We start from the raw sequence: 15,045 nt of genomic DNA, 5'->3' as shown, positions 1-15,045 counted from the left end.
CACCTCTCTGTGTGTGACCCATCCATGGCTCCCTGTGTGACCCATGCACCTCTTTGTGTGACCCATCCATGTCTCCATGTGTACCCATCCACGTTTCTGTGTGACCCATCCACCTCTCTGCGTGACCCATCCACCTCTCTGTGTTTGACCCATCTACATCTCCCTGTGGGACCGATCCATGTCTCTGTGTAACCCATTCACCTCTCCATGTGACCTATCCATGTCTCCATGTGTGATGTATTCACATCTCCATGTGTGACCCATCCACATCTCCATGTGTGACCCATCCATCTAACCTTGTATGACCCATCCACCTCTCCATGTGACCCATCCACGTCTTTATGTGACCCATCCACCTCTCCATGTGTGACCCATCTGTCTATGCATGCATCCATCTTTTTTCTAAGGGAAGCTATAGGCAGAGCCCCTCCCCACAGGCCCCCTTCACAGACAGCCCAGCCTTCTTGCCACCCTCTTCTGCCTCTACGGGTCACTGAGGCCAGAGCTCCAGCACTGCCCCAGGCCCCTCCCTACCTGAGCTCCCCAATGGTGGCCGAGGGATTGAAGATGATTTCAGCCCCATTCAGGCTGTACATGAGCCAGTTGAGGGGGTGATGGCGGCCATAGCAAATGTTCACAGCAATCCTCCCAAAGGATGTCTGGAACACGGGATGACCCAAAGTACTTTCCATATAGTACGTGGCCTGAGGAAAAGGGAGTGCTCTCAGTAAGGGCAGCTGCCCACAACCTTCTCTTCTCTCCCCTCACCTCCCTCTCAGCTAGCGTCTCCCCCAGGAAATGCCTGCTGCCATGGCTCCCCAGGTCTGCTTCTCCTCGGTGTCATTGGCGTTACCTCCTCCAGCTGTTGGCGGCTGCAATCACCCCCTCCCCTTCTCCTTAACCTTCACCCTCTCCCGGTGTCCTGGCTGCCTCCACCACAGCCGGCATCTCCCAACCCTTAAAAAAAGACCTCATCTGGTTCGAGAATCTGCACGAGTTAGCACTCAGTATCTCTCTTCCCTTAGACTCTCTGTCTATACTCACTTCCTCCACTCACTTCTCAGCCTTCTACAATCTGGATTCTGATCTTATCACTCAAGTGGACCTGCCCTGCAGAGGCAGCACTGACCTCTGATTGGCTGGTCAGGCCTCACTCTTCCTATCCTCTCTGACCTGGGCACTCTGCCCTTCTCCCTCTGTCCCAGTGCCCTGGGTCATCTCATCAGCTCCCATGGATTGAGTGACCTTCTCTGTGCTCGTGACTCTCAGATCTGCCTGTCCTGCCCCGACCTCTCTGCTGACCTCCACCTCACATCTCCAGGTGCCTCAGACAGCCTCAACTGGACGCCCAGCGGACGTCTTACACCCAGTGTGTCCAAAACAGAACTTATCCCCTCTCCCCCTCCCACCTTCCCTATCACCATCAAGGGCAGCCCCATCCTCCCTGGCTGCAGGCTTCCAACCTGAGGGCCATCCATCCCTCATCCGCTGGACCCGATACGGTGCCCAGGCCTGTCGATGGAGCCTCTGCAGCATCTCTCCAATACTCCCCTTTCTCTTCTCTGACCCTGCCCCCCCCACTACTCCTATCACTACCCCTGGACTAAGGCAATAGCTTCTGGGGGAGGGGTCTGCCTGCCTTGGTCTCTCCCCTCTCCAATCCATCGTCCATTCAGACACCAAGGTGATCTCCCTAAGCCCAGGTCTGACCAGGTCACTCCCCTACCAATAAATTCTAGTGACTCCCTCTCACCTCCTGGCATTCAAAGCCTTCATAACCCAGCCCCCTCCCCTACCCCAGTCTTCTTATCCCCACCCCCACCCCATGGACTCCCCTCCAGCTGCCCCAGCCTCCCCTCCCAGTCTCCCCTCCCAGCCTCCCCTTCCAGAGGCCTCCCCCCCAGCCTCGCCTCCTGGCAGCCTCCTTTCCTGCCATCCCACCAACAGCCCCTCCATCTCCCAGCTCCGGGCATTCTGTGCCCCTGGCCTGGACCGCTCTGCCTCTTCTGCTCTGACCACTGACCACCCCAGTTCTCTTTGCCGTTGGTTCATACACCCGCCTCCTTTTCCAGACTTCTCCTGATTCCCTCCACTGTGTTCTCCCTCCCGGCGCACCAACCCATTACCAGCATTGAAATATTTTATATCTCTGTGTATTGGGGCGACACAATGTTTCCTCCAGTACAATGGCAGCGCCTACCAGCAGATGTGGGCCTATGATAAATGCTTGACTGACTGATCGGTTTCTAGGCTATCCCCGTTTCCCCACGTGGGTGTGTCTCTCCTTCCTCCACAGATGCAGACCGAGAGCCCTCCTCCCCAGCGCGCCCCACCCTCAGGGCCTGCCTGCCAGCCAGCTTCCTCAGGGACTTGCCTTTTGCGATGTCGGTTGGTCACCCTCCCAGCCTGGTGGAAGGGGCTGGTCAGAGCCTGAGCTCCCCCAGGCCACCGCTGCTGGGAGCAGGCTAGGAGAGGGGCCAAGGCTAGAACAGGGGCAGGTGCCCATTGATGAGTAGGGGCCTCTCTGGGGCAGGCTGGGGCCTCCCTGTTGGAGGCGGTCCAGTGTCCATGGGTAAAACACAGCGTCAGGGCAGCCCCAGGGAAGGGGCTGTCATCTCTGGAACCCTGAACTCCTTGTGAGGTCCTGGGAAACGAGGCTAAGGCTAAGCACATACTACACCTAGTCTGCGCTCTGGCCGATGTCGACGTGAGCCCTCGGTTCTCAACGTTAACCCTGGTGTCCGTGGAGAGGGCTTTGGAATGGGTCAGCCAGTCAGTCAGTAAGACTTAGCAAGAGCCTATTCTGTGCCAGGCACTGGGCTAACCTTAGATGTGTCAGAGGACAAAGAGGGAGCATAATTTGTTCAATGTCCCAGAGTTGGTCTGGTGAAAAGATTCCTTCCCCTGTTCTCCCCTCAGCTGGAGACCTGAGGAAGGAGACACCAGAGGGGGCCAGGCCAGGCTGGGCTGTGGGGACCAGGTGAGGAGGGCAGCAGAGACCTCGGGGGGCCGGGCTGGGCTGGGGGGGGCAGCCGAGACCTCGGGGGGCCGGGCGGGGGGGGGGGGGGCGGGGGGGCCGGGGGGGGGCGGGGTTGGGTTGGGGGACCAGGTGGGGAGGGCAGCTCCACTTTGGGGCCCTCACCGCAGATTCCTGGGCCTCTGCCCCTTGGGCTGATCTGTCATCTTGGCCGCCCTCTCCAGTCCTAAGGACCCTTCCCTCTTGTCCCCTGGCACAGCCCCAGATCAGGGAATAGGCCGGGCAGAGTCCTGTGGCACCGTTACGGTTCCTCCTCCCAGGGCATGCACACCTAGCACCGCCCTGGGGCCTGGTCCTCATTCGAGTCCTCACCCCATCTCCTCACACTGGGCGGGTCCCTTGCTGCTCGGCCCCCTTTTTCTCATCTGCCCCCTCCCCCCTGCCCCTGGGCTACCCTCAATGCTCTCTTCTGGAGCTCCCAGCCTTCTGACTCTGAATTCCAGCCCACACTGCTGCTGGGAGTAGCACTGTGCAGGCCCGCAGCCCACCAGTGCACTGCCCCGTGCGCTGGGCAGAGCACCTCACCCAGCCCGCGGCTGCCCAACCACATGCAGAGTTCCTGCTGCGCTCAGCCCTGCCTGGCAGCTGCCCCACTTGCGTCCCCCCAGGAGGGAGGGAGGGCCAGCTGGGGGGGACACTGGTTCCCAGACCCTCTGGGACTCTGGGGGTATCCTCTGCAGGGCCTTTGCTTCAGGGAGGAGCTTTTCCAAAGCCCACGTAGCCCACACGCCTCCTCCTGCCCATTTCAGGCCCAGCTCAGCGTTGAGGGGTGCTGCCATGCACGTCAATACACCCATGCGCACCCACTTATGCTGATAACTAACCCCAGCCTGGGCAATAGGCCTTCTTCATCCGCTTGGTCTTTCCGGTGTGAATGGTCAGATAAGACTCCTTGGAGTGATGACCACAGACCTCTCCCAGGAGGCTCGATGCCACCGGCACTCCGTCCCCCCCGGGGGGCAGCCGGAGGACCTCCCCGGTCACAGGGAGAGAAGCAAGCCCCACTCCTGTGTCAGACCTCGTCCACCCCGCCTTCAGCAAGCACCCTGCGCAGCAGCTTCTAGGATGTTTGTGACCTGAGGGGCATCTCTGTTGTTACAGCTTCCCAGGAATCCAGAATGATCTTCACCATGGGGGGCGGCTAGGTGGGAGACGCCTGGTGGTCCAAACTCCCATAAAGGGGCTTTTGTCCAATACAAATACCTCTTTAAAATCCATGGGGAAGAGGCAGAGGGAGCTTCCAGGCCCTTGGGGTGGTCTCTGGGGAACAGGGCCAGGAGCGTGGTGAGGATCAGTGGCCTGCGCTCCCTCCCTCCTTGGTTCTTTCTGCACCGCGGGAGCTTTTCCCTACTTCAGACAGCATAGCAGGGACGCCGATCCCCCAGCCTCCTCCCGCTGTGCTCCCCCAGGTCTGATCCCGCTCCTTGTACTCTGCCGTCATTCTCTCTGGTCGCCAAGCCCCTGGGAAGCACCTACTGTGTGCTGAGCACGCTAGCCATCGCTGCTTCCTCAGTAAGCGCATCTGGGACTGATGGTGGAGCAGTTCCCTGGCCTTGACAGTTTGTTACGCCGATCTTCGCAGATCTTTTCCATCTCTTCAGTTTGTCCTCCTCTGTCTTGATCCTTACATGCCCCGGCTGCTCTGCTCTGTGAGGCTTCCTTCTTCCCTCCCACCGCCCTCCTCCCTTCTCAAACATCTTACAGACGAGCTGCTGCTGCCCAGCACTATCCGCTGGCTGCCTGGGGTTTGGGGGAGCCTGGGGGGGGTCTCCTGGGTGTGCCATTCATGCCCACTGGCTCATGGTGGAGATGAAATTAGCACCGTCTGCGTGTGGAGCCTTTATCCGTTCGGCCATTTGCCACGGTCGGTGGTAACGCGCCCAGCTGGATCATGAGGAACAGGCTGTTTTCTAGCACGTCCTCTCTCCCCTCCCCGTAATTCCCCTGGCCTTGTTCTCCTCCCAAGTCTTGCTGTGACAAGTCCGCGGAGCAACCGGGGGTCGGTGCCCATGTGTGCAGACACTCGCCTCGCAGATGACTCCCACGTTGTCAATGAGGGATGGCACTTCCTGTCTGCTCATAGAAGCAGCTCTGGGCTCTGTGACATCGTTCGGGGCTGGCCAAAACCAGGCCCCACTGAGGCTTTCCTCATCGTGTGCAGAAGGCATTCAGGATGGAAAGGCACAAGGTTTCCTGTGCAGTTCAGCCCCATGCCAAGCCTGTTGAGGTCTCTTTGGAGTCTGACTTGGCCATGCAGAAGATTCTGTCTCCCTCCCAGCCTGATGCCCAAGTGTTAAGCAGCCCAGGGCCCAGGTCCAGGCCCTGTGGCACTCCACTACAGACTTCCTGCCTCAATGGCCTTGAAGAGCTATCGTTTACATGGGGTTTGAAGGTTTCACCAAGCACTTTGCAAACATGACCTCATCTGATCCTCACAATAGCCCTGGGAGGGAGGTGCTATTACGATCCCCATTTTACAGATGAGGAAACTAAGGCAGGCAGCAGGGAAGTGATTTGCCCAGGGACACCAAGTTAGGAAGTATGTGAGGCTGGATTTGAACTCAGGTCTTTCTGATTCCCAGGCCAGCGAATGCTTTGGCCACCATGAGGTCACCTGTGGGTCTGACCAGTTGTGAATGTCTCTGGTCATGTTATCCTCTGGCCCACACCCCTCCCTCTTTTCTACAGGAAGAGCAGGAGGTCCCTTATGGAAGGAGCTGGAGGGGCGACGTGTGAGGGGACAGGACGAGGCTGGGGGTAGGGCATCCCAGTGTGATGGCGGAGCGTGGGCGAGTTCTAAGCCCAGGCACAAGGAGCCCCAAAAGGATCCAAGGAATGGCCTAGAGGTGGCCACTATGCCCAGGATCAGCCGCCCTCTCCTGCCACAGCATGGACACTGCCCAGAAGCCAGTTCCCTCTGTGACCATTCAACGGATGAGGAAACTGAGGCCCAGGGGAGGGAAAGGACGGCCGAGGTCCCATTAAGGGCCTGCTCCCGTGGTCTACGGGGACACGAGGGGGGCCCTCCCCCGGAAGCAGCTCACCTCATTGAAGTCGCCCACCCGGGGGATGTGGTTCTTCCGGGTCTTGCCCAGCACGGCCCCGGAGTTGGAAATGACCACCGCGGTGTTCCATAGGACGTCCCCGTGAGCCTCGTCGCGCTCCAGGATGGGTGACACTACCACCATGTTGTGGGTCTTAGCCAGCTGCCAAAGCGAGATGGAGCGCGAGCTAAGAGGGCCACGAGGGGGCGCTGCAGTGCCTGGAGTCTGGGAGGCCTGGCCTCCAAGGAGGCTTCGTCCAGCCTTCCCTTGCCTTCCCAAGTCCTCTGCTCCTGGCTGCTCAAGCGGCCCTGCGGCCCCGGGCGACTCGGCCAGACCCTGAGCCCTCCGACCCCCAGCTAGACCCTGGCTGGCCCTTGTGGCCCCCACTCTTGGTGTGCGTGTGCCCTCCACGGGGGTGGGGGGGAGGAGAGGGGTGCTGTCCCACCTCCCTCAGGGGAGGCAGGCACCTGGCCATCGGTCCCACCCCCTGCTGTGCTGGGGGGCCCAGAGTCGCCCCAGGGTCATTCTGAGCGCCTGGCAGGAGGCCCGTGTCCCACCTTTTGGCAGAGCCTGGTAGTGGGGCCGTCCTCTGCAGACTCAGCAAACTCTGTCCAGGGCAGCTTCTCTCTCGTGCAGAAAGCAAAGGGCATGGCTAGAAAGAGAAGGGGGGCATCAGGGCCAGGTGGCCGGGCTGCCTGGGGGGCAGTGTTCCCAGCCCACCGGGCGGTTCCCGGGAGCCTGTGACCCTGGCGGTAGGGCCGTGGTGTTGTCCTCGGTTTATGAAGGAGGTTTTGCCTCTTGGTAGGATTCGAACCCAGGGCCCCTGTCTCCGAGTGCAGCATTCTTCCCCATCCCCTCACCAATCCAGCTAATGTAAACAAGCCGGGCTGGTTTGTCCAACCCCTGTTTGGCCAAGGCAGACCCAGGTGGGTGGGCTGGGGCCTGAGGACCATTGGCACCTTCACCCAGAGAGGGTGCCAGACTTCTCCTGCCCCACCCCCTGTCTGCATGCCGGCCTCAGTGGCCCCTGGTGAGGGAAGCTGTCCGAGGGGGCCGTCTCCCTGACAGGACCCAGGTGCCAGCAGCATGGCGCCTCCTAACACAGCAACCCAGGAAGGGAGGCGCTAGTATGATCCCCATGTTACAGCTCAGGAAACTGAGGCAGGCAGAGGGGAGGTGACTTGCCCTAGGTCACACACCTAAGTGTCTGCGGTTACATTTAAATTCAGGCCTTCCTGACTCCAGTCCCCCTAGTGGCCTCACAAGGACTTAGCCCTTCCTGACCCCGTGCCTGGTGCTTCATGCACTGCGGCGCCCTCTAGCGGCCTCACGAGGAACTAGCCCTTCCTGACTCCAGGCCCAGCGCTCTGTGCGCTGCAGCGCCCCCTTGTGGCCCCTCAAGGGACTGACTCCAGCACCCTCTCCCCGAGCACTCTGGCGCCCTCCAGCGGCCTCTGTGAGTGGTAGGGCCATTGTCCCGTTTGCTCAGTACCTGCTCCCTACTGGCCCCAGGAGTTAAGGGCGGGCTTCTTCCGCTGGGAGTGCCCAGGCCACCCTTGCAGAGAATGCCCTGGCCCCAGCATGAGGACACTATCTGCAGGGGAGCAGTATGAACCCGCAAAGACAGAGAGCTGGGAGGGAAAGAGCACAGGGCCAGCCCCGGAGGCAGTAGAGGATGGGGCTGAGCCCCACTGGCTGGAGGACCACTCTGAACCTCAGTTTTTTCACATGGGGAAATAGTGCGCTCTTGCCTGCACTGCCTCCCTCCCTGCAAACCTGGAGCCCAGGAATTCTTGCTCTGCCCCTTGGGCTTTGAATGCTAAGGACTGTGGGGGTGGGGTTAGGGGCAGAAACGGGGCTGGCACCTGAGCCAGGGAGATAATAGATGCTACTTACTCCATGCCTCCTGGAAGCAGACAATGTTCACCCCGCACTGGGCAGCCACCTCCAGGATCTCCACAATGCGTCCGTGCAGGGCGCCCACCTGGGGGCAGGCATTCACATCTATGGAAGTCTCTAAGCTCTGGATCTGGGGAGCTCCCCCCTCCCCCACCCAGCAGCTCCAAGCCTCAGCCGGGATCCAAAGAGCCGAGCAGCTTGGGGACCTGGCCTGAGAAGGTCTCTTCTCTGCTCCAAAGCCTCCCATTGCCCACGGGATAACCCAATTCTTCCTTCCCAGCCTGGCCTTCCTGTGAGCCCGCCGGGCTCCCTGCCGTCCCTGTGCCCTGGACAGCACATTGGAGATGGACTCTTGAGGCGCTCATCCCCTGCTCTGCGCCCGAGTCCTCGCACACCCTCCCCACCTGCCAGATTCCTGCTGTGGCTGTCATCCTCTCCTGCCGCCTGGCCAGCAGGGCTCAACCCGAGCCCTCTCGCCTCACACAGGCTCATCCAACGGGTGATATGGCCAAGGGCATGGCTCCGGCAGTGAGGGGCCGGGGCTTCCGGCCCCCCTGGGATCCTCACTGCCGTTGCTGTCTGTGTCCTGGATCATTGGGAGGTTCAGATGGGGGCAAAGGGGCCAAGCACTCTGGACACCTCGCAGTAGTCCAGGAAACAGCCCAGGCTATGGAGTCGGAGACCTGGCTTCGGTGCCCTCCGCTTGCCTTGTGTGGGTGACTCTGGGCCAGCCTCAGAAGCTACCTCGGCCTCCTCTCCCCCACCGTTTTTTGGGGGTGGAAATGCTGAGCTATGGTTTCTGGGGTCCCTTCCCTCTCTAAGTCTGTGACCCCATTAGCCGCACAGAAGTCCCCAAAACACTCCTCGGTGATGTGCTTGGATCATCACAACTGCCCTGGGAGAGAGGGACCATTTTACAGATGAGGAAACCAAGGCACAGAGAGCTGGAGGGACTTGCTCAGGGTCACACAGCTAGAGTAACCACTGCACTACCCAGCTGCCTCTACCCTGTCAGCCATTGGTGAATCCTAGCTCAGGGCCTGGGGGAGGAAGGGCTGATAATTCAAGGTTCTGACTGACCCTAGAGATGCTCAAGAGACTGAGCCCACACACCCCAACTACAAGACCGGGGAGCCCATATCTGGCAAGTCTGGAAAGAGCCGACTCTAGAAGAGGGATCTGGAAATTGGGCCTATGGGCAAGAAAGCCCCAGGTGTAGACACCAGACATGGGAAAGATGATCTGAGTGTAGACACCAGGCCCAAGGAGTGGCTGGTGGGGAGGGTAGCCCCTAGTGTAGACAGGTGCAGGGGAGTGTTTACACGTTGGAAATTGGCCCACTACAAGTCAGTGCTTGGTTGTTTGGACCTAACTGTGGCCCGTGCACTGGCCCAGCCCTCCTGGGGAGAGGCAGCCACCACCCATGACATTGCCTCCAGCTGTGCTAACAGGCAGAGGGTGCCCTACCCCGCCCTCCCAGCTGCTGTGCTCTGGGCTGCTCTGTCAGGTGCCTCCTCGGCTGGCCCAGGCTGCGGGACAGCCCCGCCCCGGGCCCCAGGGAGTCTGGTAAACAGCAGCCTGCCGGGCTGCCTACCTGCTCAGACACTGGAGCATCTGGAGGAAGTCGGATCCGGTTCTGTACCAGCCCCACGCGGACCGGCCTGGCTGGTCTCAGCTGCTCCTTGGAGGCCTCGAAGGCAAAGGCCAGCAGCTCAAAGTCCCGCTGAGAGGCAGCCACCAGGGCACTGGGGGGCAGGTCGAGCTTCCTGAGGGGCAGAGGAAGCGCATGGAAGGGAGGGCCTTCCCCCTGGCCTCAGTCTACCCGTCTGCTGTTGCCCCTGTTCCGATGGGCACGTGCCGCACCGGGTGGCCAGCTGCGCCCCATTTCCACGTGGAACAAGGACAAGAGATACAAAAGCAGGGAGGCTGGATCAGGGGCTGCTGGGTAACTCCACAGCACTCAAATGGACCAGAAAGCTTCCTGGCCTGGGGGTCTGGCCAGCATGAAAGGCTTGGGGGTAACCCCCCCCCCCCGCAGGCGCTGCCTCCTCCCATCACCACACCCCATTGTAGCTCCCTCCCAGCACGGCTTGAGATGCTGGGTACTGAGGAGCCAGGTGGCCCAGTGGATAGAGCACCAGGCCTGGAGGCTGGGCCTCCATTTCCTCTGCTGTGAAAGCCTGGCTTGGTGGGCCTGTCTATGGTCCTGGGCCTAAAGGCTTGGAAGCAGGACTACTGCCTGAAGTACACCCTGGTTCCCTCAGGCACCGGCAGCCAATCCTTCCGGTCCTGCTGATCTGGTGCCCGGCCCAGGCCTGCTCCTGTGGGAGGCAGCCTGCTGTCCAGCCCTTCTCACCGCCGCCCCACCAGGGCAGGCCTGTCCAGAGCCCTGTTCTCAGCCCTGGGCCCCTCCATTTGGGAATGCCACAGATAAGCTGCAGAGGGGCTCCAGCGGGGCAGGCAGGCTAGGGAAGGAGCAGAAAGCAGCGACAGAGGGGTCCCAGGTCAGGGACAGGGGGCGGGAGGGGATGGGGCGCCATCCTGGAGAAGAGAAGAAAGAATCAGGGGCTGCTGGGGCAGGAAAGATCTTAATGTATCGGCTTGGTTATAGAGGGCAGAGCCCGCTGTGGAGGAGAAGCCAGAGGGTGGACTGAGGCCCTAAACAGAGCCCAGGGCCCCTAGCCGGGGGGTACCATGGGGGTGCCAGGAGCACAGCTGGCAGGGCCTCAGAGGGAGAACAGAGGAGAGGACACAGAGGTCCCAGACAGAGCCCAGGGCCCCCAGCCGGGGGGTACCACGGGGGTGCCAGGGGCACAGCTGGCAGGGCCTCCATGGGCATCCCCTCCAAGACATCCGCTTTGCAGACGCTCAGAGGAGATTTGGGGCCTGTTTGCTGTTGGGTCATTATTGATGTCAGGGGCCTGACAGAGCAGGGCAGTGGCTGAGGGCTGGGCCTGGAGGCAAGGCTGCTGAGCCCAAATCCTGCTTTGGAGAAAGCTTCCAGACCCAGGTGTCCGGCAGGCACTGGAAAGGAGCTGTGAGGTCCCGTGTGTGTGTGTGTGTGTGTGTGTGTGTACTCATGTGCCCCAGAGCACAGACTCTGGGCCCCCCCCCCACCCACACACGCCAGGTCACATCTGTGAGATGGCTGTGCAGGGCAGTGGGAGGGAAAGTCCAAGGCCCTGAGTTCAGATCCTGGCTCTGCTGCCTAGGGGTGTGTCCCCTCTCTCACACTGTCTCAGTGCCTTCCTCGGGCCTAGCCAGTCTTCACTGTAAGGCGCCTGCGCACACACTCACACACATGCACACACTTGTGCACACGTTCACATACACTCACATACCCATTCACACATACATGCCTTCTCACATTCACACAACCTCACACTCACACATTCACGCACTCACGTCCACATAGCCTCTCACTCACATGCATTCACACACATAGTCATACGTGCACACTCACTCCTCTTCACACACCTGGTCTCTCTCCCAAACAGGATTCGCCGGACATTGCTGAGGTCAGCCGGGGGCAGATTCTCCTCGAGGCTCTGCTCCAGTGATAAAAACTCAGGGCTAGCCATGGCCGCCAGACAGCGGCCGTCTCCCTGCTGGGCTGGCTGCCTGCTGGAGCTCCCTGGACTTTAGCCTGAGCTCTGCCCCACCCCACAGCCTGGCCTGTTGGAGCCTCTCAGGCCCAGTGACCACACCCCGGCAGCCCCACCCCCCCAGCCTACCAACCAGGGAAGCCTCCCTGTGCCAGCAGGCTGGGGTCACCTCTGAGACCCCGGGTCTCACGGGGAGCCTCTAACTTTAGGCCCGATAGTGCCAAAGCGGAGGCTTCTGCTGGGAAGCCAGGCCCTTGGAGGAAGCCGGCGCACTGTTCCTGACCTTCAGGACCCTGGGCCAGGGTCACAGAACCACAGGACATTCACGCCCACAAGGGTGTACCAAGTGCCAGTTATGTGCCAGCCTCTGTTCTGGGTACTGGGCTCACAAAGACCAAAGTGAGGTAGCCCTCACCCCCCCCCGGCCCCCACCCTGGCTGAGTAGGGGTGGCAGATCAGGAAATCAGAGCAGGCAGAGCTGAGCTCAGCGAGCCAGAGGCCAGGGGATGAAGAACAGCACTGCAGGCAGGGAGTACAGCGTGTGCAATGGCATGGAGGTGGGAAAAGGAGGCTCGTGTGCAGGCACCCGTGAAGAGCGTGCTTGGGGCAGGTGATGATGGGTCATCCCCGAGCCACTCTGGGCAGCGCTGGAAAGGCTGAGCACAAAGGCCTGCAAATTTCGGCCTAAAGTCAGTCAATCCACCAGCATTTCTTAGGCACCAACTGTGTGCCAGGCCCCATGCCAGGTGCAGGGACGTGATCCAAAATGCAGTGGTCCCTGTCTTCAAGAAGCTTCCAATCTATTAACAGGGATGCCCGGAGCCTCCTGAGCAGGGGTGGGGTGACCTGGTGCAAAGGGGCCACACTGAGCATGGTACCTGGCACACAGTAGGTGCTTCATCAATGCCGGTGGACCAATGGTCAGACCTGCATGTTAGGAACGTCCCTGAGGCAGCTGAGTGAAGTATGGGTTGTCACAGAGTGGTGCTGGAGCACTGGAGGCAGGGAACCCCAAGCCATAGCCTGTGGCGATGGACCAGGCAGGAGAGAGTGGGTGGTGTAAGGCGTGCAGAATCAGCGACATTCAGCCAACAGGGTGCCCAGAACACAGCCCTGGGCTCGCCTGTGCCTGGCTAGGGCAGAGGGCAGAGGGACGGAGCCCGGGAGCTTTTCTGGCTGCCCCCTCACGCTGCGGACGTCTATTCTGACCCGGACCCCTCAGAGCTGCTTTGAGAGGGGGCACTGCTGTGGAGATCTCCCAGCAGAAGCCAGCTGGCCTCTTGTGGGGCATGACTTCAAAGGGCCCCTTCCACTCTGGGTGACAGGAAGCTGGCCAGGGATGGAGCGCCCTGTGGGTTGTGCTGGGAGAGCAGAGGGTTAAGTCTTCAACTTGGAAAGGAGCAAACACTACCCGTGGACTGATTTATTGTCTGTCGATCACTGAGGCTCAAGTCAGCAATGGAGAAATGCCATGGAGACGTTTGGAGAACCGACTGTTAAGCATTTACCAGCATGGCCTTGAAGGCATCTAACAAAGGCTGGCAAGAAGGGATTTGCCGGGTGCTTCATCTGAGCCAACAAGGGGAGAGGAGGGAGAGATACCGCCGAGGATAGCAGCCAAGACACTGAGGCTCATTTGGCCTCAGAGACAGAAGTGGCCTGGGGCCTTGGAGCCTCAGTTTACTCCTCCACACAATGGGACACCTCTATACTCTACCTCACAAGGCAGTATTAAAGAAGATGTTCTAAGACCAGCAAAACTCGGAGTCATTACTGGACTCCACCAAGCCCCACTCCAATGCCATTGAGGCCTGGAGGCAATCCTGCCCCTAGAAGGCTCTGCAGGAGACACCAGGCTGCAAGGGCTCTAGGTGCTGCCATCTTGGCATCAACCCAAGTTGGCTTTCTGAGGCTGCCAGCACCTGCAGCTGGGGATGGATGGGGCAGGGAGCCTTTGGCTTTGGTCCTGAGTGACCTCTTGTGCTGACCAGCTGAGCCTTCAGCCCCAGCTTCTGTTAGCTGCCAGGATGCTTAAGGAGAAATCCTGGCCCAGTGACCAGGTGAGGTGGGGGTCCCGTAGAGGCATGGAATCAAAGCAGTCTTGCTGCAAACAAGACCAGAAAGCCACAAGGAGGCCAACCACCTGGGAGGGAGTCACACAGCCCCCAAATCCCCAGTCACAGCTTCAGAAAATGAGAAGAGGAAGCCTTGGGTCAGGGAGGCTTCACAACCAAAACCATGAGGAAGGGGATCACACTTGCACAAACCAACTCAATGCAGGTAGCGTAAGAAGAAAAACTGATGATTGGGAAGAAAAACATTTGCCACAAAAATCCCCCAAATGGGTGAGAAACCTGAGATACACAGAGAATGGACAGGCTAAGGGCCATTCCCCACAGAAGTAGGCGATGATTAAAAACCAGATGAAGACTGAGCCAAAAAACCCATGGACACCTGTTTCCCATGGGAGGTGACCCGGAGGGCCCCCAAAGCTGCCACCCCTTTTCTGTAACACCCTATCGCGGTGCACCCCCAAGGCAAGGAAGGAATTAGGGTTAGAGGGTCTGGCCGCAGCGCTAGGGCTGCAGGAGGCCAGCAGGGAGGCCGGAGCGGGGGAAGGGTGGGAGAGAGGCCGGCACAATTTCCTGGCCTCATTCTCATCCGCATTCCTCCCCAGCAGCCAAGCACTTATCTCTTCTCTAGGAGACTCCTGGGAAGGAAATTGGTGGGAGCCCAGGGGCTGAAAGAGTCCCATCAGCACTGGGTGGGGCAACGGCCAAAACCTTGTTGCCTTTGGCCCAAAGAGGCCAGCTGTGGCCTGCCTGCACAGCAGAGACCCAGAGGGCTGTACTCATCTCAGCAGGGCTGGGAGGGGAGGAGAAGGGGGCTAGAGCTGGAAAAGAGGGGGGCATGTTGGGTTTGAGATGCTTCTCTCTAGGACAACCACCGGGTACACCCAGACCCCAAGCCTGAAGCTGGGGAGAGAGGCCAGAGTCCAGAGCAGAGGCCCTGGGGCCTCCATGCTGCCCTAGCACAGGTCATCTGCCCTCTCTGGGCTTCCTCAGTTTCCTCACCTGTAAAATGAGGGGATTGGCCCTTCAGGTCATCGACCTTAGGGCCGATGACCTCGTGGGCTGAGCTGTTAAGGTGAAGGCTGGCAGGTGTATCGTGGGGGAGGGAGGCTCCTGAGGGCCTTTCCAGCCCGCAGAGCTGAGGTCGGTGACACTCTGTAGCTCCTACTTGCCCCTGGCCCTGGGAGAGGGGACCCTCCTGAGTAAGTGACCTGGTTGGCCACCATTGACCACCTGCACTCAGAGAATGAGGGAGGGAAGGGAAGGGCATTGACTCAGGGGGTCCCGAAGGCTCCTGAGCTCTGGCCCTGAGCCCAGGCTGTCTTGTGTCCTGCAGAGGAAGGGTAGGGCAGCCCGAGAAGGTGAATGAGGGAACTGCCCGAAGCCTG

General features: G+C 60.1%; 1 protein-coding gene across 2 annotated transcripts in view; it reads right to left on the bottom strand.

Annotated features, from left to right (window-relative positions):
• Positions 1–11,601, bottom strand: part of UPB1 (beta-ureidopropionase 1) — a 16,162-nt gene extending 4,561 nt beyond the window's left edge. For both annotated transcript variants that reach the window (XM_027845676.1, XM_027845677.1), the window contains exons 1-6: positions 11,458–11,601; positions 9,575–9,746; positions 7,978–8,065; positions 6,639–6,733; positions 6,082–6,243; positions 535–704 (exon numbers count right to left, since the gene is read on the bottom strand). In XM_027845676.1, the coding sequence (XP_027701477.1) occupies positions 535–704; positions 6,082–6,243; positions 6,639–6,733; positions 7,978–8,065; positions 9,575–9,746; positions 11,458–11,561 (791 nt within the window). In that variant the 5' untranslated portion in view covers positions 11,562–11,601. The remainder of the gene's footprint in view (positions 1–534; positions 705–6,081; positions 6,244–6,638; positions 6,734–7,977; positions 8,066–9,574; positions 9,747–11,457) is intronic.
• Positions 11,602–15,045: the final 3,444 nt, after the last annotated feature.

The sequence above is a fragment of the Vombatus ursinus genome, unplaced genomic scaffold (genome assembly GCF_900497805.2).
Source record: "Vombatus ursinus unplaced genomic scaffold, bare-nosed wombat genome assembly UNPS02015012.1, whole genome shotgun sequence".
NCBI lineage: Eukaryota > Metazoa > Chordata > Mammalia > Diprotodontia > Vombatidae > Vombatus > Vombatus ursinus.
This window is presented reverse-complemented; position numbering and strand designations above follow the sequence as displayed.